Source organism: Acartia tonsa, chromosome 13 (assembly GCF_053477335.1).
Source record: "Acartia tonsa isolate MP-2025a chromosome 13, ASM5347733v1, whole genome shotgun sequence".
NCBI classification, from domain to species: Eukaryota; Metazoa; Arthropoda; class Copepoda; order Calanoida; family Acartiidae; genus Acartia; species Acartia tonsa.
The window spans coordinates 6,499,138-6,524,755 of NC_137272.1; the positions used below are offsets into that span (position 1 = coordinate 6,499,138).

The 25,618-nt window shown below is 32.1% G+C and overlaps 1 protein-coding gene across 1 annotated transcript in view; it reads left to right on the forward strand.

Moving 5' to 3' along the window:
• Positions 1–25,618, forward strand: part of LOC145335488 (uncharacterized) — a 65,566-nt gene that overhangs the window by 29,355 nt on the left and 10,593 nt on the right. The window contains exons 5-13 of the mRNA XM_080181251.1: positions 3,114–3,166; positions 3,570–3,656; positions 4,623–4,713; positions 5,344–5,412; positions 9,571–9,616; positions 12,251–12,299; positions 13,684–13,749; positions 20,665–20,738; positions 24,072–24,153. Coding sequence (XP_080037377.1) covers positions 3,114–3,166; positions 3,570–3,656; positions 4,623–4,713; positions 5,344–5,412; positions 9,571–9,616; positions 12,251–12,299; positions 13,684–13,749; positions 20,665–20,738; positions 24,072–24,153 — 617 coding nt within the window. The remainder of the gene's footprint in view (positions 1–3,113; positions 3,167–3,569; positions 3,657–4,622; positions 4,714–5,343; positions 5,413–9,570; positions 9,617–12,250; positions 12,300–13,683; positions 13,750–20,664; positions 20,739–24,071; positions 24,154–25,618) is intronic.

Consider the following 25,618-nt stretch of genomic DNA (forward strand, 5'->3'; position numbering starts at 1 on the left):
GTTTCAGAGGTAATTTGATTTTATATGCTGATTTTCAAACTAATATTTTTTTCGAATATCATAATTACTAATGAGCATCTATGGTAAGTCAGTCTGTCGATAATGCAATGGAACTTCTATGGGGAAAATACGATTTATTTGGATTCTATTAATGATAGAAACCTTATTTTTTAAATATAATACATACTCTACTTATAATTTGGAAGTTTAATATTGAATTCATAAGTGTTAAGTAAACTCTTCCTTAAGTCAATAATGCATTTCTTGTAGTAAAGGCCTTTACAATAGAACTTTTTTATTTGAATCAATTTTAACTTTTGTAGCTATTTATATTGATTTACTAACATCAAAGGGCTATGTATTGTATTAAAATTGTCAGAAAGAGGGCAAAACATAGTCCATCCATAGTTTTTTTTTATACTTTGCTGCTTAACAGAGAGGGGGGTGGGCAATGGACGACTAATTATTAGATTAGTTCTCAAATTTTTTAAATAATGTTTTCTTATTCGTTGTCCTAACAACTTTGGGGACTTTTGAGTTTTGATTTGTTGGTTCGTTTAATTGAGTATATCAACTACTAATAATCCACAGAAGGGATAATTTTAAGGATATTCATCAATTTATTAGTCATTGTCTTATCCCTTTAGATTACTTGCTACTTAAGGATGTCGTTATCCCAGTGTTCTCCAATTTTACATAATCATCCAATAAATTTAATAATTCAAAATTTTATTTTACATATTAGTTGAAGATAATAAAATCCATAAGAATTCTGCAAATCTATATAATCGTATAGGATTTTTGCTTTTTAAGCTACTAGTGGTTACACCACTAGCATTTAGGAGCTCTGTATTTGAAGGGGCAGTGAGGGGCTAAAAAGAAGCTGAAAACCATCCCAAAACTTAGATCGGAAATAACAGATATAAAATCATCACAGGCCATATGTAAGGCTTACCTGAAATAGAGAACTCATTTAGTTTAGTATTCATTGAGATCACACCTTCAGATAAAAAACCGTACTACTTAACTTGAGGGCGGGGGGTTAATTCACCCCCCCCCCCCCATTTTCAGTTGTAGTTTTAAAAAATATTTTTTTGAGTTGGGTTCATTTATTTCTAGGAGGGTCGTGGTACCCTCCCCCAAGATAGACATAAACCTTCCTCGGACCTATGAGAAGATACCCTGTAATAGAGAACCATATCGGTTAAGCGGTTAATATATCTTTCGGTGCAGAAAGACAGACAGAATAAACATCCTGTTCCTTTTTTAAAAGGATAATAACCAAATAATAAGTAAGATTTATAAAAACTTTGCTGCTAAAAAAACCCATAAATCATAAAATTATTCACTGTGTTATGCTTATTTGTCAAAGTAGAATAATTTATGTTTTAAAATTATATATGGATTTAAAGTAAAGAAAACAGGAAGGGGTTAATGGGTTGTTTATTATACTAGTCCCCAAAGTTTTACAATAACTTTTTCTTATTCGTTAGCTTAACAACTTTGGGGACTTTTGCTGAATTTTGGTTGGTTGGTTTACTGAGTTGAGAGTTTAAACGTTTCAACCACTAATTTTAATCTACAGGAAGGTTAATTTTGTGTGTCATCATTGGGGATGTAAAATAATTTTTCGGCCATTGTCTTATCCCTTTAGATCCCTGAAAGAAAAAAGAAAGTTGGAATGAAATTCTTATATGAATATTGAACAAGAACACCCATATCCATAAATCGTTATACATACTACAATGTAGATTGATGTCTTAGTCTGTTGCCCCAAATGCGTTCTGCTTTTAGAATATAATACTTCTGGTCTTTAGTATTTTTGACCAGCGAGGCTAGAATCGGTGCTTAAAGTCTCAAAAAAGTAAAATGTAAATGGTTCTCCATTACAGTGAAGCTTTTATATGTCCGATTAGGGTTTGTAATTTTTTTTTGAGAAGCGTTCCTTTACCCTCCCAATAAAAGGAACCTTGGAAAATAAATACCTACTTGCAAAATTTGTTCTTTATTTTTACTTTTAAAGAGCTAAAAATGAAAATGAAAGGTAGACTTTTCCCCTCTTCCCTTTGCCTCTAGTGTCATTAGAGCTTATGTATAACGATCATGCATATCAATAATACAAAGTAGTACGATGTATGTCTGTCTGTCTGTCTGTCTGTCTATCTGTCTGTCTGTCTGTCTGTCTGTCTGTTCGTCTGTCCGTCCGTCCGTCCGTCCGTCTGAAGCTTAAGATCTCGGTAACCACTGAACCGATCGGATTCTACTCTTGAGGGTATATACCTATTGGTCCTGTGGTGGTTTTAAGCTATTTTCTTGGGGGGGTGGGACACCCCTAACCCCCCCAAAAACAAAAAAATCCCCCCCTTATTTTTTATTTTGCTCTGATACAGGCTGCCGCAGGCTGCCCTTTTTATTTTTATTTTTTATTCCAGCATTTATTTTGAATGAAAGAATAGCAACATTCTCTCACTAAAACAATAAATATTAATTTTTTTTATCACCTCTTGGGGCAAAGCCCCTAGAGGCTAGGGGCGAAGCCGCTAGTTTTTAAATTAAAGGAAAGTGTACATAACTACATTTGTTGAAGTAGACACGTGAAAATAAATGTTGAATAATAAATTGCAATTATCTTGTCAATATATGTAGCAGCTTATATTTATACAAATAAGTACATTTTTAAACACGCAAAACTTTTTCTATTAAGCTTAGGATGGCTCATGCCCTTGTCTTTCTGTATATCTGTCTTAATGAATACACGACAATTATTTGGTATTGTTATTGGTGGTTTCTTTAAAGTGCATTGTCAAGCAACTACCCTCGCCCTATCTTTAAAATAAATCAAAAATAAGTGGGGGTGGGAGTAGTTTTTCATTTGTTTGTTTTTTTGCTTATGTTCAGGTTAGGCTAGGTTTTATTGGGTAAAAAGTGTTTGTGGACCGCAACTGTAGGACAACCTAGCAATAGTGAGACATAGTTAAATAAAACTATCCTCCCGCTTTTATTTCCAATTTGTCTAAAAAATTTGAAGGAAGGTAGATCAAAAACCACTTGGAGGTTTTATACTATCCAATCATTCGAAAAACAAATCATTAGAATATATTTATTTATTTTAGAAAGTGTGGATGGACAGAGCTTTGGAGATCCTGGGACACTTACCAGGGATCAGGTATAGTTATTACTTTAATTGTATTATCTTTGTCTGGAGGTTCTAACTATGGACAAAGTTTTGGAGATCCTGGGACACTTACCAGGGATAAGGTATAGTTATTTATACCATTAAATTATAGACAGAGTTTCGCAGATATTAAAATTAAAAATTATAGGATTAAAACTAGTTTTGTTAACCCTGAGGGGCCGAAGTCCATGGCCAACAAAACTGGTATAAGTAATGTGAGGGTTTTTTTGTGTGGCTGTATTATACTTTAGGTCGGGATATTTTAGATTATAATAGGTAACCACGCAGGGTTACACATCTCAGGGTTAGATTCCCCACGGGTAAATCTGTAAATCATCAAATAAACCTTTCAGATTTTAAGAAAAAATAGAATACAAAATATATTCTTATTCAGATGTTAGCAATGATAAAAGAACAACAAGCCGCCAAAAAAATGAAAAAGAAATCAGCGCCAAAAAGAAGTTTAAGCGAAAAAATTAAGGTATTGGTGATTATCAGCGGAAAGGATAGCACAATAAACTGAAACAATACAGGGATCTATAGGGATAAGACAATTAACGCAAAATTGATGTACATCCCCAATGATTGTACACAATATTATCCGTTCAGTAAATTAATGGTTAAAACGTTTGGACACTCACCTAAATGAACTAACTATTCAAAAATCAATAAAAGAACCAAAGGTTGTTAAGCCAACAAAAAAAAACGTTATTATCAGACTTTGGGGACTAGTTAAATAAACATCCCAATGTCCTCTCCCTTTCTGGAAACAATATGAAAGAAAAAAAGAAATATTTTATTTTCCTAGTTTAGTTAAGTTCTAAGTTAGTTTTCGTTAATTAATCATATTAACAAACAAAACTTTTATATTCTCTTTGCAAACTTTAAAGTTTTTATTTAATTTTTGAAGTTGTCGAAATTCAAATGTAACAAAAAAATTTTCTTGGCGTTCGGTTATAGCCAGGAATCTAAAGGGATAAGACAATACCCGATAAAATGATGTACATCCCCAAAGATGACACACAAAATTATGTAGATTAAAATAAGTGGTTGGAACATTTTCAAAATTGAAAAAAATCCTATGGGGATAACACCCAAAGTTGTTAAGCCAACGATTAAAAAAACGTTATTAAAATTTTGAGGACTAGTGTAATAAACAGCCATTTTTCTTATCTCTCTCTGAATAAACCTTGATATGAACATGAATTGATTATTTAGTAGCTCTGTCTAGTACCTTAGGGATAGGGATAGATGTCACAGCTTTTGGCCTACCTATTCTATTGACGTCATAGTTGAGGGAAAGAAAAAGAGAAGAGGGAAAGAAATCCACTAAAAAAGCGATGCGGTATAAGGTATTTCCTGACATCAATAGAACAGGTATGCCGAACGCAGTGACATCTATCCCCATTTTGCTAGGGCACTATAGACAGCTACGATTATTATTTAGTTTGTGACAACATTTACCTTTTCCTTGCTGTTAATGGCCAGCTTCAGTATTCTGCTCTTCCTTGTACCTTTCGTTGTTGATCCTGCTCTAGGTAAATAGATAGATAGATAGATAGATAGATAGATAGATAGATAGATAGATAGATAGATAGATAGATAGATAGATAGATAGATAGATAGATAGATAGATAGATAGATAGATAGATAGATAGATAGATAGATAGATAGATAGATAGATAGATATATAGATAGATAGATAGATAGATAAATAGATAGATAGATAAGTAGATAAATGGCCAGTTTCAGTATTCTGCTCTACCTTGTACCTTTTGTTGTTGATCCTGCTCTGGGTAATCAGCTGTTTTTCCCCCCTTAAAGTATCTTGTTGAGCATCGAAACGCCTTCCTCCCCAACCTCAGTTTTTAATAAATCAGGGAGTTCGGTAGTTTTTAAATTCTTTGTTTAATACTATAGGTCAGGTTTTGGTATTTGATACATTGTAGACACGCAGGGTTAGGGCAACGCAAGAATATAAACTGAAGTGTCCCTTTTTTTGATTTATAGCATATAATTAGGGAGGGTATGGGGTTAATTGCTCTAAATGCATATTGTAAGAGAGAGCTATAGCAAACATTTTCAATATATGTAGTTTCAGGTTAGATTTGAAAAATATAAATTTATTTTTGTTGCGGACAGTCCTTATAAGTAACTGTTTTTTTCAGCCACTTTGACGGGAAACTTTGTGGAGCGGCCAGTAGAATGTAGAGTTATTCAAAGTGTTTCTATTCTTGGTAAGTAATTTCTTTCTTTTCAGCTATCCATCTTCTTATATAGAATACTAGTGGCTATGACCCTAGAGGCCTCTAGTGGCACTTGATGAAAGGGGGGAGGAAGTCAAACATTTACTTTACATTATAGTTTTTAAAAGAAAAAGTAAAAACAAATAATGGGGTGGGGTGTATTTTTTCCAGAGGGTAATTTATAATTGGAGGGTGGAGGGTACCCTCCACTCCAAAAAGTTATAAAACTTCACAGGAACTACTATAAGCTTCACTGTAAAGTAAAATTATTTCGGTCTTGCCTCTAGTAAGAACCTTCGGTAAACAGACTCAAAACATCATGTTACTTTTATATTAGAGTAACACTAAAAATGTACAAAACCAAATTTTTTTTTGCATTAAAAATGTACTGCAGATTTATAGCATTTCTTGAGACAATATTTATCTGCTATCACAATTAGATATTGTTGTATGAAAGAAAATTGTAATTGTAATATTTGATAATAAATTTCTTAAAAACCGCCTAAAATTGCATGTCGCCATTACTTACTTACAACAAGAACCATGTTTTAATTTAATTAAACTAAAAAAAAATACATTATATTAAAAATATTTTTTTATAAATGGAAAATTTTAACTTTAAAGTAGCAAAGTAGGCATAGACCTACCCAGTAAAAATGAAATCTAACGCCTAATCTTTTAGCCAGTTTATTGATGTATCTCTCTGTCTGTAACGAAGGATCTCGCTTACCGCCGAACCAATATGATTCTCTTTTACAGTGTAGCTTTTCATAAGACCTTAAAAGTTTTATAATCTTTGGGGTAGGGTACAAACAACATCACTATCCAAAGAAATCGCCCCTACAGTGCCTCTAGATGCCTTTAGAAGCGTATCCTCTGGTATAGTCCTTTTATAAAGTAACAGGATCTATATCTGTTGTCTGTAACGAAGGATCTTGCTAACCACTGAATTGATATGAATATTATTTACAGCGTAGCTTTTCATATAACCAAGAAAGGCTATTTTGGGGGAGGGTACCACCATCCCACTAAGAGAAATCGCTCCTAGAAGTCATTACACCCCCACCGATTTTTTCTTGCTCCCAATTTTTAAAATAAAGATGTAATTATTATCTGCTAATGAACTATCCATGTAGCACTTTAGGGGATATTGGGTTTTTTATTACAATAGTCCCCAAAGTTTAATAAATTTTCTTTTTATTTTGCTAAACAACTTTTATTGAATTTTGATTTATTAATTCTTATAGTTGAATGTCCATACGTTTCAACCAATAATTGTAATCTACTTAGGGGAACTTTTGCTTGTCATCACTGGGGATATACATCAATTTATCGACCTTTGTCTTATCTTTCCCTGGATTTAAACTGACATTTCCATTGTTATAAGTAAAAAATAGTTTTACCTTGAGACCTGAAGTTCTAAATTTATATAATTAAGCTTTAAGAATCAGGGATAGATCACCACAAGAAAAATCACACTTCCTTTAAAACATAAAGAAATAACTTTGTAGGATCTATGTCTGTCTGTACCGAAGGATCTCGCTAATCGCTTAACAGTGTAGCTTTTCATAAGTCTTGGGAAATTTTACAACTATTTTGGAGAGGCTACCACCACCTTCCCAATAAAAATCGCCAAAAACCAAACAAATATAAAACGCTGCTAGTGGATATTTTGGTAAACATTCAGTTTAGGAAATCATTTTACGTTCTCTAAAGGCCTCTAGAGGCGTAGCCGCTAGTGACTAAAAAGAAACAACTAACCTAATTGATTGCATGATAATTGTTTCATAGTCTATATCTCGTTTATTTTAATAGCCATGCCTCTATTCCTGATACTTAAAGTTTAAATAAATCTTGCCAAACTTTGAAGATCGTTTTATCTTCTTGTCTCTTAATATTTGGATATCTCGTTTATATACCAATAACAGTTTCTCTTCTCATTTTTTCTGTATCTTTCTTTCATTCTTTCTCTGCATCTTTAATTTTCTTTCTCGTATTCATTCGAATCCGGTGGATAGGAACCGGTTCTCATCCATACGAAAAAAATATGTCTAGGATCGTATTATATCCAGCTTTCTACGAATATTAAAATGTACAATCATAAGATTAAAACCAGTTTAAATAACTATTATAGTTTTTATTTTTCTATTTCTATCTTTCTTTATCTCTCTCTTCTTTCTTCTCTCTTTCCTTTTTTTTTCTCTATTCTGCTTTTATATCTTGTTTTCCCTATATAATTAGTTAATCAACTACAATATTTTGTTTACTGGCGGTTACGCCCCTAGATGCCTAGAAATCGGGGGGGGGGGAGGGTCGACCCCCACCCCCACCCCCCACATTTACAATTTGAGTATTAAAAGATCAAATTAAAAACAAAATTTTGGGCGATGATTTCTCTTGAAAGGGTGGTAGTATACTCCCCCCCTAATAGTTATATGTTTTGCGTTAGCAAGAAGATCCATCGGTACATTTTGTAACTTTGGAATAAGGATTGTGTACCCCTACTTATCCATTTGTCTAACTATCAGTATTCCTCAGGGATCTAAAGGGATAAGACAATAGCCAATAATTTGATGTTCATCCAAAATAGTGATTCACAAAATTAACCCTTCTGAAGATTACAATTACGGTTGAGACGTTTGGACACTCAACTTAATGAACAAACCAATTTAAATTCTACAAAAGTCCCCAAGGTTGTTGAGCCCACGAATACGACTTTGGGGACTAGTGTAATAAACAGTCCAATGTCCTCTCTCTCCCTGAGTATTCACCCTTTTTCCTAATTTATCTCAAGTTAAAGTAATTATAAATCTTTACAAAAGTTTGGTCATTTGTCTACAAACTTTAGCGCGGTTTTAAGATGGATAATTTCAAATAATCACATTACAATTTAAATGCTGCAAGATTAAATATTCTAGTGTTATACCAAGTGTATTTACGGTTCTGGAATTCAGTTTTCAGCTAGGTAACATAACATGTAAGGTGTTGTGGTTAGGATTTTGAACAATAAATTAAAAAAACGGATAATATTGGCCCTAAGTAACGCGGCAAAACAAGGTTACAAGTTTCTCTACACTTTTAAAGACGTAGCAGAAGTTATGTCTGTATGTCTGTCTGTTTGATGTTTCAAAAGATCTTGCTATCCACTGATCAAATATAGCGTATCTTGATATGGTACCAGAAAGGTTTTAATTTTTAGGGGCCGGGTGTTAACTCCAAACTTTCAAGATAAATCACGTCAATATTTCCCATAAAAAAAATTTCTTTGAATTTTCTTTTTGATAAAAGATAAAAGATAAAATTAAAAAAAACACCCCCCTCCCCCTTCTCAAATTTGGGTTGACCATAGAGGCCTCTAGGGTCGCAACTGCTAGAATGTAATATTAAAATAGATTTATTCAAGATTTGATTTAATTTTATAACATTAAGTCACTCAAAACTATAATTGCATAATCTAATGTACAGAAGCTAATTTAAGCACATTCATGATGAGGAAAAGAAGTTTAAAATTTGGATTCGTACATAGAACAGGGTAGTCAGAAAGAAACCAAATACCGAATAGGAATTAATTAACGGACATTTTATTCCTTTCTGATGTATTTTAAAATTTTTATTTTACAGATTATGAAAATAAAATGTAAAGTCAATTTGACTTTACCAAAGTGTGCGAACGCTTAACTAATAATACTGTAAATGTTAAAAAAGGAACCCGGTATAAGTGTCGGCCTGATTATGACGTAACAAAAAAAATTAGCCAATGAGAAGCCACTATGAATTTTACCATTGGTCAATAATGTCCTCTCATTGGCTAATTTTTTTTGTTACGTCATAATCAGTCCGACACTAATACCGGGTTCTTAAAAAGTTTTTTTTTATGAAGAGTTTTATAGTGCCTAATAAAAATGACGCCACGCCGGACTACAATGGCCAATTATATACTGAATTGCCATTAGTAATTTAGTCTGTGTATTGGCCTATCATAAGTCATTTGTATTGTATGACGTCATTCTTTTATAGGAACTATCCAGAACTTCGTATTTTAAGAAGTTGTCTTTTTCCTCCTTATATTGTATGTTAATATATCATAGTAAATGCTAAAAACCAGTTTTTATTTTTTTATTTGTAAAAAATAAAATATTTTTATTTTAGGTGCAAGCAATTGTTCTTGGTCCTCTTGTAGAGAAGGATGCACCAGGTATGGATATACATAGATAGATAGATAATTAGATAGATTAATATATAGATAGATAGATAATATATTGTTCTTGGTCCTCTTGAAGAGAAGGATGCACCAGGTAGATAGATTAGACTATAAAAGTTTTAAAGATTTTTAATCGATATAATAGATTTGAAATCTGCATAAAATTTTAAGGATTTTTTTTATAAAATTAGTTTTTTTATATAATTCTTTATTTAAAGGCGCAAATACAAATTAAGTTAAATAATTTTGAGATCTGTGATTGGTGGATTGAAAACTATCTGCGCTCTGATTGGAGAAGCTTAAGTGACGTACATCATTCAACCAATTAGAGCGTAGGTAGTTTCCAATCCAGCTATCCTATTGGTCAAAATTTATTAACTCAAATCGTATTTGCGCCTTTAAATAAAGAATTATATAAAAAACGAACTTTATAAAAATCCTTAAAATTTTATGCAGATTTCAAATCTATTATATTGATTAAAAATCTTTTAAACTTTTATAGTCTAATATAGATAGATAATTAGATAGAAAATATATTGTTCTTAGTCTTCTTTTAGAGAAGGATGCACTAGGTATGGATATAGATAGATAGATAGATAATTATATAGATTAATACATAGAGATATAGATAATATATTGTTCTTGGTCCTCTTGTAGAGAAGGATGCACTAGGTATGGATATAGATAGATAGATAATTATAGTCCACATAGAATGAACAAAAGTTTATTTGTAAAACATCATGTTTCATGCATTAAGCAATCTTCAGTTACAATTTAATAGATAGATAATTAGATAGATTAATACATAGATAGATGGATAATATATTGTTCTTGGTCCTCTTGTAGAGAAGGTTGCAATAGGTATGGATTGACATAGATAGATAATAAAGAGATAGATAATTGGATAAATAGTATAAGCATATAAACATGGATAAATAGTTACATTCATACATAGATGGATAACCAGATAAATACAAAAAAGGTGGAGAAATAGTTTTAATATATAAAGTAATTATTTGATTATAAAATTTTCACTTTATATGTTAATATTTGAAGAAAAATACACTAATGCTTTTTAATTTTGAAGTGGTTGTAATAATTTCAATAATTTTCCTTAAAAAAGTGTTGTTATTATAAATGCACTTTAACATCATGTATGTCTAGTCAACTAGTAGAACATTTTCCATTAAACGCAACAAGAAAATACAGAAAAAAAGTTTTATATGGTTATAATTTTTACCAATTATTAATTTAGATATAACAAGAAATATTATTTTGTCAAAAAACACACCCACTTATTGTCAAAAATACAGTAAATTGAAATACAACAAATAAAATTTACAATAATTTACCAAGGGGCGTTGTAGTTACGGTGATGAGAGTTCGAGTTCTTGTCCCCATTTGGCAACTCGAATTTCTCAGTTGAATAGATTAACGCAACTTCCCCTGGTTGTGTAAAAAGGGGATTATAGAGTAAGTTTGGATACTCAATAGTCACGTACATAATATCAGAACTACCCTTAAAAGTATTTCATCCTACTCCATGACTAATTAGGTCTAAACCCTAAAAAACTATGGCCAATCAATCAACAATTATTTACCCCCTTTCAAAAAATATTCGTGAAAAAAGTTGTTTTGATTTTTTTCAGGGGTTATAATTGCAATTGAAATAAAAAAGCAGCCTATAAATAAACTAATGAATAGCTATGATACTTAAAGAAAGAAAGTTTTTTGTGTTTGCTATGAGTTTTATTTTTCCAATAGAGTGACGTTAATATATTATCATGCAAGTTAATAATACAAATACTTATGTAAATACATTTTTTAATTAGCTCAGCTACTTTTTAATTACAGCAAGTTCGTTCATTCGTGACTAAGTTCATAATAGGAACCTGAAGGACAGGACAATTTTAGATCTAGTGTAGTTCACCGTAAAATATTTCTGGTAACGATTATTAACTTAAAAGGCTGATATCTGCCAAACGACTGAATGTATAGATCCATTTTTTTTGTAGCTGACGATGCTAAAACTAAAACTCTTAGTGACTGTTGTATGACAGGCATGTAGAATAGCTGCACACTGCAGATTAATGACCAAGCAAACATTTGTAGTTTTCAAGTTTATTAGTAAAAATCTAACTTCATACATAAATGAGTAATCAAAAACCATTGCATATCATGTTTTCTATTTTATTATTTAAAAAAAAACTTGGCTTTAAATAATATGTACATAAATGGAAAGTTTTGTAGAAGAAAGGCATTGTCATTAACAATTTTTCTGTATAAAACCTTACTTGGCTAAAACCTTATCAGAAGCTTTCCATCTTTGAGCAATGCAACCTTTATCCCCTTCCCCTTTTTTTTGATAAAATTTGAAAAATTGATTGCGGGGTATCCTAAACCCTTCAGTGCCTATACCTGCGGTGCCCTAACTCATTTCGGATACCAATAACCCAATGTAACCTAACCTAACCTGCCATAAAGTAATAAACAAACAAACAAAAATCTAAAACCAAAAGAGGACCTATGTTAAGCTAACCTTAAAAAAGAAAACACTTACGGTTCAGTATTATTTCAGATCTTAAGCTTCTTAAACTACTTTATATAATAGAATCTGATTTATTTTAGGGATATCTTTCATTGTCATCATATAATGGTGGAATATTCTTTATCTCAGGTAATTATTTAACAATTTGATTTCTGTCTGTCTAATAATAAATTGTCTTTTTAATTATCAATATTATCTATTTTTCTAGTTACATACCAATCCATTCATCTAGTTATAGAACTATTTATTCAACTTTTTACATCTCTTTCATTTTCTCTTTTGATATTATCTAATCCTTTGTTATTTATTTTATCAAGTACGACATTTAGTATACTCTAAATGAAATGAAAATTTAACATACTTAATTTTCATGTGAAAAAAAAATTCTCAGTTTGATGTTGAATAATTAGCGGTGATTTTAACTTAGGAAGAACAACCGTTTTCATTCGTGGTATAAGGATATGACATTCATCCCTTTTCTTTATTCAATATTTCTCTAAAAGGTTTTCAATTCACCGTAACAAAAGTCATTTTCCAATTCGTATTTGTATTTTTAAAAGCGAAGCTTTTCTATAATTAGGGTCGGTCCATCCGTCAATCTGAAAGAGATAGCTTTTATTCGGTAATTTAGGCATATTAGAATTGTCGTATCGATTTCAAACTTTGCATGATGATTTCTGTAGTAGTTAGGTACGATTTAGAAAGCGTAATAACTCTATAATCATTATCAGAATGTCCGTAAGTCCATTTTAAACATGTTGATTTTTCTACTTTTTCAACAACAAATTTTTATGTGATCTAATTATCAGTTTGATCCGATTTTTGGTTTATTGATTCCTGGGACATCAAAGAACAATATTATAACCAAAGCAACTCTATATTCAAGTCTTAAAAATGTAAGTAGGTCCATAAACATTATCCTGTATCAAGTAGTTTTTCAACAAATTTACTTACAATTTTGCTTCGACTCTTATACTTTTATATTCAGATTATTCTGTTCAGACACTATACAAGTGTTAATGTCCGTTTGTCCTACCGTTTCAGTGTTTCGCTTTTATGGATGTTGTCATCCTTGTTTGAAAAATAATTGATTGGGTTCTATGTCAGGTAATGGATGTAGAGTATATACGTGGATGATATACCAGAAAAAAAAATATAGTCAATTGAGGTTGTAATTTCCCCCCACATTTATTGGTCGGGCCGTTTATCCAGTAGTAGGAAAAAAGATGTGGTAAAGGGTGGGGGGGGGGGGTGAGATTATTATTTTAGCCCGCTACAGAGTTCACTTTATTATAGAACATGAAAATCTGGTGTAAGATCCAAGTAATAATACATCCATTTGTCAGGTCCAAATTTTAGGTATTCATGAAATTATCTTGAATACCTAATCCAATGACGTTCTTCCCTTTTATAAGCTTAGATTCTAACCTTGTTCTTAGGTCGGTCAATTTGTCTGACAGACAAATAAACCAATCTGTTGGTTCGAACCTATTAGTACATGTTGTTTTTTTAGGATGATTATAAAATCCTGGTGTCAGAAAAGAAGGATAAAAATGAAGATTATCCGAGTAGAACTCAGGTAAAACCCAGGGACTTAAAGGGATAAGAATAGTCGATAAATAGATATACAATTATAATACACAAAACTACCCCTTTTGATTACAATCAATGTTTGAAACGTTTGGACACTCAACCTCAAAAATCAACCAATAAAAGTTCATTAAAAGTCCCCAAAGTTGTTAAGCCAACGACTAAGAAAACATAATATGACTTTGGGGACTAGTGTAATTATTAGCCCATTCTCCCCTCTCTCTCTGGGTAAAACCTTTGAAATACGTACAAAAAAATCTCAAAGCCCTACGTTTTTACAAATCAGGTGATTTTTTTATCATTTCACTCCTTAAATATGTTTTTTTTACTCCAGATAGAATTTAAATTGGGGATAGGGGGTGTAATTACCTCCTTCTCATTGTAAGTTTTACCCCTGGGTGTTAGGACTAAATTATTCGTATTTTAGGGAATTTCTGATTTTAGATGTTATTTTTTTAATCAGTATAAAAATGTAAATAATAGATTCTTTTTTGAGGAAAATTAGACCCTAAATTACCCTTAACCCCTTTATCTTTGATAAGAAAACTTCTTTGACTTTGCAATTTATTTTGTCTGAATGGTTTCAGATTAGACAAATTATTGTAGAGGCTGCAGAAATACAATTACTTAATCCTGTTTTATTAGCGAAGCTACCCTATTATTTATTTTGTCTGTCCGTCCGATGTGACCTGTTATTCAAAGAGATTGCTGAAATTTTTGGTGATGATTCCATTGTGCATGTAGTATAAATACAATTTGTCTGTCTGTCTGTCGGTCATGCTTTAAAATTCAAAGATACTTATTTCTTGCGTGATTTTTCCTATAAGATTGGTCTCATATTATCTCTATTTATGAAATCTGCTCTATAACTCACTTTGGCTTCTTATCTATCCATGATATTTTGTGCTTCACTACTTGTAGATGTTTTCTTTTTTTTCTAAACAAACATTCGATGATAAGAAGAATTTCTCAAAGTTACTGAGACACAATTACTTGTAAATCATTATTTCTAATCGTCCAAGAAATCCCCATTTAAAATATATATTTATTGAATATATGTATGGGCTATTTGTGAAGATGATAAATTTTTCATAGTTAGTTAAGATGCATCTCGCAAAAACTCTAAATTCAGTGCCCATATAAATCAAAGGAGAATTGACCATTAATCCACAAATAACTCACAACTAATTCCTCAATATATAAAGTCTCAGGGAGGAAGGGGACATTGGGCTATTCATTACACTAGTCCCAAAAGTCTAAAAATACCGCTTTCTTATTCGTTGACTTTAGGGACTTTTATTGAATTTTATGTGGTTGTTTTTGAAGTGTCTAAACTTGTAACCACTAATTGTAATCTACGGAAGGGGTAACTTTATGTAACATCATAAGGGATGTACATCAATTTATCGGCCATTGTATTATCCCTTTAGATCCCTGAATTTCTCAACATATAAAGTCTTTATACAATATAGTTAATATTTTAGAAAATTGACAAATCAACCTTAAAAATATGGAATCTTAAATAAGACAAACTTTACTCTTTCTGCCATTCAAAAATGGCTATTATATTTCTTAGTGGTTTGCAGTAAATATTGCTTTGTTTAAGTCAAAAAGTCATCTTTCTATTAGTTTTTCAATTTATTTTCTAAGCAGATGATATAAGTTTTTTTTAACGCACCTACAGAAAATGTCTTTAAATAAACATTAAAGTAAAAGGATACAAGGGGCACGAGCTATAAGTAACTGTATCAATACGATAGGCCTTTTCATAGGGTCTATCAGCCAATAGCGTCGGTAATAAAAACACAGCCAAGTCACTACAAAAGAGAAGAAAGCCATTTGCTAGCAGACGGAAAAGGTCCCTACTACTTGGGCCAGGTATTTGTCTGGGTTATACATATATCTATACAAATTATCAAAATTCACTGAAGTCCCCAAAGTTGTTAAGCCAATGATTAAAAAAAAACTTTATCATAAAACTATGTGGAATATTGTAATAATAATCCCATTGTCCCCTTTCTCCTTGATTAATAACAGTAAATTCTCTGTGAATTTATTTAGATTTTTTGTTTAAATGCATGAGTACCCACCATTAATCAGTAAATATCTGAAAACTAATTCCTCAATCTTTACACTACATCTATACCAAACTTGATAGTGGTATCAGTCAGTGATCTAAATGATAAGACAATGACCGATAAATTGATGTACATCTCAAATGTTCATTCACAACATTACCCTTTCTGTGGCGTAAAACTAGTGGTTGATAGGTTTGAACATTCAACTTAATAAACCAATCAATCAAAATTCACTATATAATTAGTGGTTGAAACATTTCGACACTGAACCAATAAATCAAAAACTAAAGTCTCCAAAGATGTTACACCAACAAGTAAAAAAAATGTTTTTTTAAGCAGCCCATTGTCCCCTCTCTCTCTGGGTAGAAATAAGGAGCGAGGGAACATTGGGCTATTTATTACACTAGTCCCCAAAGTTTTATAATAAAGTTTTCTTATTCTTTAGCTTAATAATTTTTGGGGGTTCATTAAGTTGAGTGTCCAAACGGTTCAACTACTAATTATAAACTGAAGAAGGAATAATAATAAGGGGGGATAATTCTGCTTTTTTTTTGGGGGGGGGGCGCGAAGTGCGCAGCAAATTTTTTTTACCCCCCCCCAAAAAAAAATTTTTACCCCGGGGGTAAAATTTGCTTGGGAGGGGGGGGGGTAATTACCCCCCCTGAAATCTGTTGGCAGGGGTAAATTTCTCTTATGTTTCTTTTACAAAAAAAAATTGGTTTGGGGATTTTTTTTGGGAGAAGCGGTTGGGGGTTTGTCCCACTCCCCAAGAAAATAGCTTAAAATCACCACATGACCAGAAGATATATTCCCTGAAGAGTAAAGCCCAATCAGGTCATCGGTTACCGAGGTCTTAAGCTTCAGACAGTCAGTTAGACAGACAGACATCAAGCTACAACTAAAAAAAAATTCAAACAAATTATGAAAAACTTATTTTCGATATGAGGAAAACACAATTTTTTCAATTGGCAATTCAATTAAATTTGGTAATTAGTCTTATTTGAATAACAATTTGAATTAAATTAAAATTTGCAAATAAGTGTAAATTTTGGTTAAAAATTTTAATTTAGATGCATGAATTTCTATGTATAAAAAATGAAAATAATTGTAATTTAGTGTATTCAAAAAGAACAAAGGTAAATTTTTAAAAAATTGCCTCAAAAATTTTTTTTTTGTAATTTAAACTATTAGCTTATTTTCTTTCTTTTTTTAAAGAAAATTTGTAAAAAACTATATTTTAAGGCAAAAAAATGAGGGGAAAATTAATAACATGAAAATAATAATAATTCAAAATTATCATCAACTAGACGCTTCCACTCATGACAGGAAAGGGAGGTGAATTCTGAGAAAGTTTTTAGTCTACCTAAAGCAAAACTCTCTGTCAAATTAAGGGGCATTGTATGTATTTACAATGCCCCTTTTTTGTACTTCCATTCGCTTCACTTCTAGCCTCTAGGTATGTATGTAGCCCTGACTCTCTGATGATAGGATTCAGATGCACATGGAGATTAGGTGAATATCCTTTGGCCAATCATAGATTGGTAAGCTTCGCGCACAGCTGAGTTTATTCTTTGTTAACTACAAACTGACGTACAAATTCACAATTTCCTTCCCTATGAGATTTTGAAAATTCTTGGCCGTCCATATACAACAACATAAACGAAAATTACGTATAATTGTTTGTAAAATTACATGCTGTAATTGTTATCAAGATGAATGAACAAAATACTGTTTTTAAAAATTCATAAAAAAAAACTGTTTACTTTTAGTATATTTGTTCCTTTCCTTCAAAGCTATTACATTTAGTTTGGGGGGAAAGCCTTTGTATAAGAGTTCATACAATGCAAATACTAATGGTTCAAAATAAGATTTAATCTATAATACAAAGTAGCTTGATGTCTGTCTGTCTGTCCGTCCGTCCGTCTGAAGCTTAAGATCTCGGTAACCACTGAACCGATCGGATTCTACTCTTCAGGGTATATACCTATTGGTCCTGCGGTGGTTTTAAGCTATTTTCTTGTGGGGGTGGGACACCCCCAACCCCCCAAAAAACAAAAAAATCCTCCCCCCATTTTTTTTTACGAATTTTGCAAATACGTTATTTAATCGCTATTTTTTTTACGAATTTTGATCGAGAAAATGTTTTCCTTCTGGGTAGGTGCGAAAATTTGCGATCCGTTCTGCTTGGTAAGTAATAGAAGATGTAATTATACCTCTTGGGGCAAAGTCCCTAGAGGCTAGGGGCGAAGCCGCTAGTTTACTAAATGATATTAATAGCGAATAAGTCCCTATAATCTAGAAGGAAAAGAAAGGGGATATTGAAATAGCCTTAAATCACCCCAAGACTTATCTGTAAAAAATAGCCCGAAACCATCACATGTAAAGCTTGCCAAATTAAGAGAACCCAATGGGTTTAGAAGTTATTGAGATCTTAAGCTTCATACAAAAAAACCTTACTACTTTAAATAATGGGATATCTGTAGATATTGAAGAAAATGCCTATCATAAAAAAAGAACCTTATAATAAAAAAAGAAAAAAACAAATAAGTTTGGATTGTAAACACACTTGCTGTATGAGGTCCAAAGTTTTTTTCCATCGAGTCTTTGGTTTTTGGGGTATTTCCAGCAAAATGCATGTTCAATTCTTCAATAAATAGTTTTCTTTCAGAAGACAAAGACAAAAATTTGAGTTCTATACTTGTAAAAATTTTATATTTTTTCCTTTAAACATTATATCAATCTCAAGGCTGTAAAGATAATGTATAATCATTTAAGACTGTATAACAATATACTGTCTAAAGTTTTGCATAAAATTAATAAACTTATTTTTGCATCGTTGTATAGCCTGTAAATCAATTTCTCGTATTGATTCGAATCCGGTGGATAGGAACCATTTCTCATCCATACGAAAAAACTTCGGCACCTCGGGGCTAAAAAAACTAGTTTTAATCTTATAATTGTACATTCTATATCGCTGTTTATAATACGATGCGAAAAATAAATAGGTATATATCTTATTCTTTAGTTCCCTAGTTGTATAGTAGCGGCGCTAGCAAAAAGGTGAAAATGTATATGGCTTTTTTGATTTGATATAATTTTCCAACACTACAGGGAGGGAAATTACAATGGCGCACAGATAATATTTGCTCCGCAATAACTTTAATTTAAAAAGGCATTACACTTGTAGTTGGGAAGGTGCTAGGTTTGAATTTCGGCTCGTCGCGACGTCATAAATAAATACGTTTAAAATGGTTCCTACTGTGCAATGAAAGTTGTGAGGAAAACCTTGGCCGAAAACAGGTGCAACTCAATACCATACTGAGTGAGGACTTTCAGACAAAGGTTGTGCAATCAAAGGGTTTGCTGTCTGAAGGACGTTTAACCATATAATCATGCACATTATTTAGCAAGGTTTGGTTCAGATATACACTCAAAATAAAGTATCCTCTGTCTATCTCCGTGTATCCCGATATCAAAGGCTATCTGAGGCAGGATTTTTAACGTAAAGATTGGGGGATGAATATAGCGTCCAATGGGATATCCCTGCCTGCCTGCAAGGACCTGAACATTATTGCGTCAGTAAATATGAATTAAGTTTATACAAAAGACATAATTACATTACAGAAGTGTTTAAACAATCCTACCAGTTTTTTTTTATTTTTTTTGTAATTTTTAAAAATATGCTTCCTATGATACGCCTCAAATATTGTCTACAAATTAAACGGCGAAAGGATATTATTTTTTTGTGAGTAGGATAGCCCAAAACCATTGCCAGTATTTATATTACTTGAAAAGCAGAACCTAATTGGTTCAGTGGTTGGAGAATATAAAAGTAAATTGCGGCAAATTCGGAGGATGTTAAATGTTTATTCAATTTATTGTACTTTTATTAAATATTGATTGGTTGGTTTACACTAGTAGTGTCCAAATATTTCAAAATACAGATAACCAACTCTATAATTGCACAAAATTTGTCTAAAAGGTCCATGGTATTGAGTTGTGTCAATGTAAAAACCTAGAACGTTTGTGACTGATATTTACATTTGCATTATGACCAATATTATCCTTAAATTACATGGAACAGCATAAAAGTGTCGTAGAATTGACCGAAAACCTACAAATTAAGGTCAATCCCAAAGATTTTTCATAAATAAATTGACTAAAAAAAAGCAGTTCCATGCCAACCTGCAAATGAAATGTAATTTAACCAGATCAATATGTCTTTATACCCTAATATGTTTTGCCTTGCGAAAGGAAAGCTTTTTTGCAGGACTAGAGTTTATTTTATCGATTTTTTTTATATATTTGTGTGGCTAAAAAAACTAACCCAAAGAATTAAACATATTTTATATACTTTGTTTTTTTTGGGGGGGGCAAGGCTAATATGGCTTTTTCGTCGGTCTGTCAGTCATTCTACAAATATAAATATCAAAAATACATAAGAAAGGTTACGTGATTTTTCTCAAGTAAATATATTATTTATCTTAACTAATGTTCTTTTAATGTAATTGTCCGTATTCCCGTCTATGATTTTGTGTGCTTCGCTTCTTATGGGTGTTGTCAAAATAAAATATAAATAAAGATGTATAATCAGACAACTACCTGGATCTCCCTGATGTGGACCTTTTTCGTCTGCTAGCAAATTGCTTTCTGCTCTTTTGTAACGACTTGGCTGTGTTTATATTCTAGACGCTATTGGTTGATTTCCAAAGACAATTGAAAGTCCACATAGAGTCCTTGGGCTGGGGTGGGGACATATAGTCATTAAACGCTTCCCCCTTTAGTGTTTTATTCTAATGTTGTCATCCTTGTTTTTTTATTTTCAGATTGCTTCATTATTTGTGAATATAAAAGGCTGTGGTTACCCTCCTGGTGTCAATTGTAAAGATTGGTTAGAAAAGTGAGTAGCTTTCTATCTTATTATCTATCTTTCTATCTATCTATTTATTTATCAATCTATCCATTTATCTATCTATTTATCTGTGGTTACCCTCCTGGTGTCAATTGTAAAGATTGGTTAGAAAAGTGAGTATCTTTCTATCTTATTATCTATCTATCTATCTATCTATTTTTCTATCAACCTATCCATTTATCTATCTATCTATCTGTGGTTACCCTTCTGGTGTCAATTGTAAAGATTGGTTAGAAAAGTAAGTAGCTTTCTATCTTATTATCTATCTTTCTATCTATTTATTTATCTATCTATTTGTCTATCAATATATCCATTTATCTATCTATCTATCTGTGGTTATCCTCCTGGTGTCAATTGTAAAGATTGGTTAGAAAAGTAAGTATCTTTCTATCTTATTATCTATCTATCTATGGTTACACTCAAATTGTGTCTTTTGATTGGTTAGAAAATTAAGTATCTATCTATATTATTATTTACCTTATCTGTATGTTAACTTGATTTAGAATATACTAGCGGCTACGCCCCTAGAGGCCTCTAGTGGCACTTTAAATATTTGTTTGTTTTTATTTCAAATATCTAATTTGAGAAATAATTGTCTATGTTGCGTTCATGTCTCTACAAATAAGTTTTTTTTATTTTGTTTTTGTTTTCTCCTTGGTACCCTCCCCCAAAATACAGTGTGTTTTTGTTATGAGAATTTTTTAGAAAGCAATTTTACCCCACTTATAGTTATCAGAATTTAATAAGCAATGGCTTATTTTCTTCGCTTTTTAATGAACAACAACAAAAAATATTTCAGTTTTCATTTAAAAAGTACAGTAAATTCTAAAATTCAAAACTTAGGTGTCAACATCTAAAAATGGTTTTAGCGCATTTTTCTTATGCTCAAATATTCAACCTTTTGCAAAAATGGCTGCTAAACTCTTCAAAGTTGAGATATAGAGCTAAAAATGTATACAGATACTATAAGGGACATGTACTAGAACATATCAAAGTTTGAAGGTCATATCTTAACCAGAGAGGGAGTTCTAGCCCCCCAAAGTCGACTACAGAAAATCCAATTTTTTTCTTGCAAAGGGTAGAAGATTTAGGCATAAGAAAAATGCGGTAAAACCATTTTAAATTGGTGACACCTAAGTTTTGAATTTTAGATTTTACTGTACTTTTTAAATAAAAACTGAAATATTTTTTTGGTGTTCTATTAATTGCATTAAAAACGAAGAAAATAAGCCATTAATCATTAAATTCTGAAAACTATAAGTGGGATAAAATTGCTTTCAAAAAAGTTCTCATAAAAAAAAACACACTGTAGTTATAAACCTTCCCGGGACCTATGGAGACTACCTTGTTAATGAGGACCAAATCGGTTCAGAGGATAACGAGATCATTCGGTACAAACATACAAATACACAGACATCCTGTTACTTTATTATATTTATTTATTGATTTTCTATATAATATAGTTCTAAATTATTCCGCTAAGTGACTCAATGCTAAATTTTGAATTTAGTTGTTAATACTACCTACCATAAAAGAATGCTTATTTGTTTAATTAGTTGATTGTCTTTATTAGGTTTATTTTAATGTTAAGAATAATTGTATACTTAATTTGATTCCTGCTTAAAAGCAGTTTGAACATATTAAATTTTAGATAATGATTTTGAAATGTTCAATTACTACATACGTTATTTTTATTTACATTTTAATCAGCTAAAGCTGATTAAAATACTTTTATGGAGTGGTCCCTGTCTTTTAAGGGACTATCTATAATACAAAGTATCTGTCCGTCCCTTAGGATCTCGGTAACCACTTGACCGATCAGATTTAACTCTTCAGGGAATATACCTACTGGTCCTGTGTTGGTTTAAGGCTATTTTCTTTGGGACACCCCCAAAAAAACTAAAAAATCCCACCCCCTCAATAAAATTTATTTACATTTTGTAAAATCTCAGTAACTGCTGATCAAATTGGGCTCTACCCTTCTGGGAATATACCTACTGGTCCTCTGGTGGTTTTAAGCTATTTTCTTGGGGGGTGGGACACCCCAACTCTCCCCAAAAATAAAAAATCCCCTAATAAAAAATTTTGTAATCAAAAACCAGTAGTTGAGGTGGGGGAACCTTACTGCATTATGGGGCGATATTTTTTTTTAGGAGAGTTGACTTCCCATTACTTCATAGGGAGAAGCCCCTAGAGGCTAGGGGCGAAGCCGCTAGTCTTTAATAAACTAGATACATGCTAAATGAATTATCCAGTAGAAATACAGTGAATGAACAATCCAGCCATATAATTGGTTAGTAATGTGCAAATATAAGTCTGTCGATCTAACAGTGCATTATCCGTATATTAAAGTAATAGGATCTATGTTTATCTCTCTGTTTGTGTGTACCTAAGGATCTCGCTAACCGCTGAACCAGTCGGGATCTCCTTAACAGGGTAGCTTTTCATAGGTCCCGGGAAGGTTTATAACTATTTTGGAGGAGGGTACCACCACCCTCCCAAGAGAAATCGCCCCTAGAAAAAAAATCCCCCCCCTTAAAAAAAATTTTCTTAATATTTCTTTTCAAATCTGAAATAAGAAATTGGGTTATCAAATTCGACTCTCCTCTCCTCAAATGCCCCTAGAGGCCTCTAGGGGGCGTATCCGCTAGTATATAATATTCTTCTGATGGTACATGAGTCTGTCTGTGTTTATGCGTGTATGTTGTATTTTACAGTCTACTATAAAATTTACATGTGATAACTTTCTATTTTATATAGTTCTAAATTTTTCCGCTAGGTGACTCAATTTTGAATTTTCAATTTAGTAGTAAGCTCTACCTACCATAAGAAACTCTTTATAAGTTTAATTAGTTATTTTGTTCTTATGTTCATATTAATTTTATGAATAATTCTGTAATTAATTTAAATCCTGCTTGAAAGCAGTTTAAACATATTATATGAAAAATAATAATTTTGGAATGGTCCGTAATTTTGCACGTTTGTTTTGATTAATAATCAGCGAAAATGCTGAATTTATACTATTTTTGGAATGGTCTCTGTCTTTTAAGGGATCATCTTTAGTTTATACATAAATGCATAGAAAGTATTTCGTGAATACAGATAAAATATATCTATCTATATATCTACGTATGGAATAAATGAGACAATATTTCCATGTAATTATGCCAGATATAATATATCAGTCCATATATCTATCTATCTATATATGTACCTAAGTATGGAAAGAATGAGACAATATTTTCATATAATTATGCCAGATAATATGTATATATATATATCTATCTATCTATGTATTTATCTATCTATCTATCTACCTAGGTATGGAAAGAACGAGACAATATTTCCCTGTCATTATGCCAGAGCTAACCAGAGCCTGGCAATTACCCACCTGGATCAGCAGGTATAGTCTTTAAATCCAGGGATATAAAGGGATAAGACAATTGCTGATAAATTGATGTACATCCCCAAAGATGATACACAAAATTACCCTATCTGTAGGTAACAATAAGTGGTTAAAATATTTGGACACTCAACTCAAATTTCAATAAAATTCCCCAAAATTGTTACGCCAACAGATAAGAAAATGTTATTGTAAAATCTTGGGGACTATTGTAATAACTTTCCCTCCCAGCTTTAAATCAAAAATTTTACTAGAGCAGCTATTCTCTAAGTCTTAATGTGGTTTGCTCGGCTGCCATCGTTTATTGATTACCTCATACGGGCAAGCTGCTGTCCATGACACTTTAACGTCAGGTCCAACAACCCAGGATAGTTAAGGGGAGCCAAATATCTCCGTCCAAATATCCTGGGTATTAGATTGAGTAACACCCATCAGACAACCAACTCTTTGTTTGCAAGACCTATGTCTGACATATCAGCTGTAGGAACCATTTTAACGTCTTTTGTTTTGACGCAGTGTTGGGCCGAGATTCGAACCTATCACCTTCCCGGCGACGAGCTAATGCGCTACGTGTTGAGCCCTGGTCGTGGTTTAACGCTTCAAATTTAAACTACACTTACTCTCTATCTATCTACCTATTTATATGATATGTGCATTAGGGTGGGTCAATTTTGGAATTTCACATTAGTAGACATTGGCAAGGGTTACTGGGCCAATATAAAACCCTGTGAAACTTGAAAGAGGTTTTTTAATCCAAAAACAATGGGCGCGCTGGGGGTATAAAATGTGCCCGTCCCCTCATAAAACCAAAAATTGAAATTCCTTCAAACATAGGCATGTTGCATATCAAAATGACCACATTAAAATGCTGATTACAGATCTGTAAACTGTTTTGAAAAATATTGATTCAGTCTGAAATGTTTTTCAAATAACCTACCAAAAAGAACAATTTAGACTAAATCAGCTGTTTTTAGGTACTTAATGAGATCTTATTCGAACTAGGGGCAATATTTTTCAAAACGGTTTTCAGATTCGTAATCAGCATTTCAATGCGGTCATTTTGATATGCAACATGCCTGTGTTTAAAGGAATTTAAATATTTGGTTTTATAAGAGGGTGGGCACTTTTTATACCCCCCGCGCGCAGGCAGCCATAAGAGCTAAGTCACTTTTGAAACTTGAATGGGGCTCATCATACATATATATGACTTCCACAACTTATGATAACAGTAAAATCTAAAAAAAGGGGGAAATGGGCCCACCCTAATGTGCATACCTATCTATCTATCTATCTATTCTAGGAGGATATGAGAAACCTATTATTAGCTACAGTGATACCTATATAGCTACATGTACTATCTATCTATCTATACACCTATATATGATATGTGTATACCCAGGGACAAGGGAAGGCTATTCTGGCAAACAATGCTTTAGAGTTGATTTCTTAGATTTTTTAAAACTTG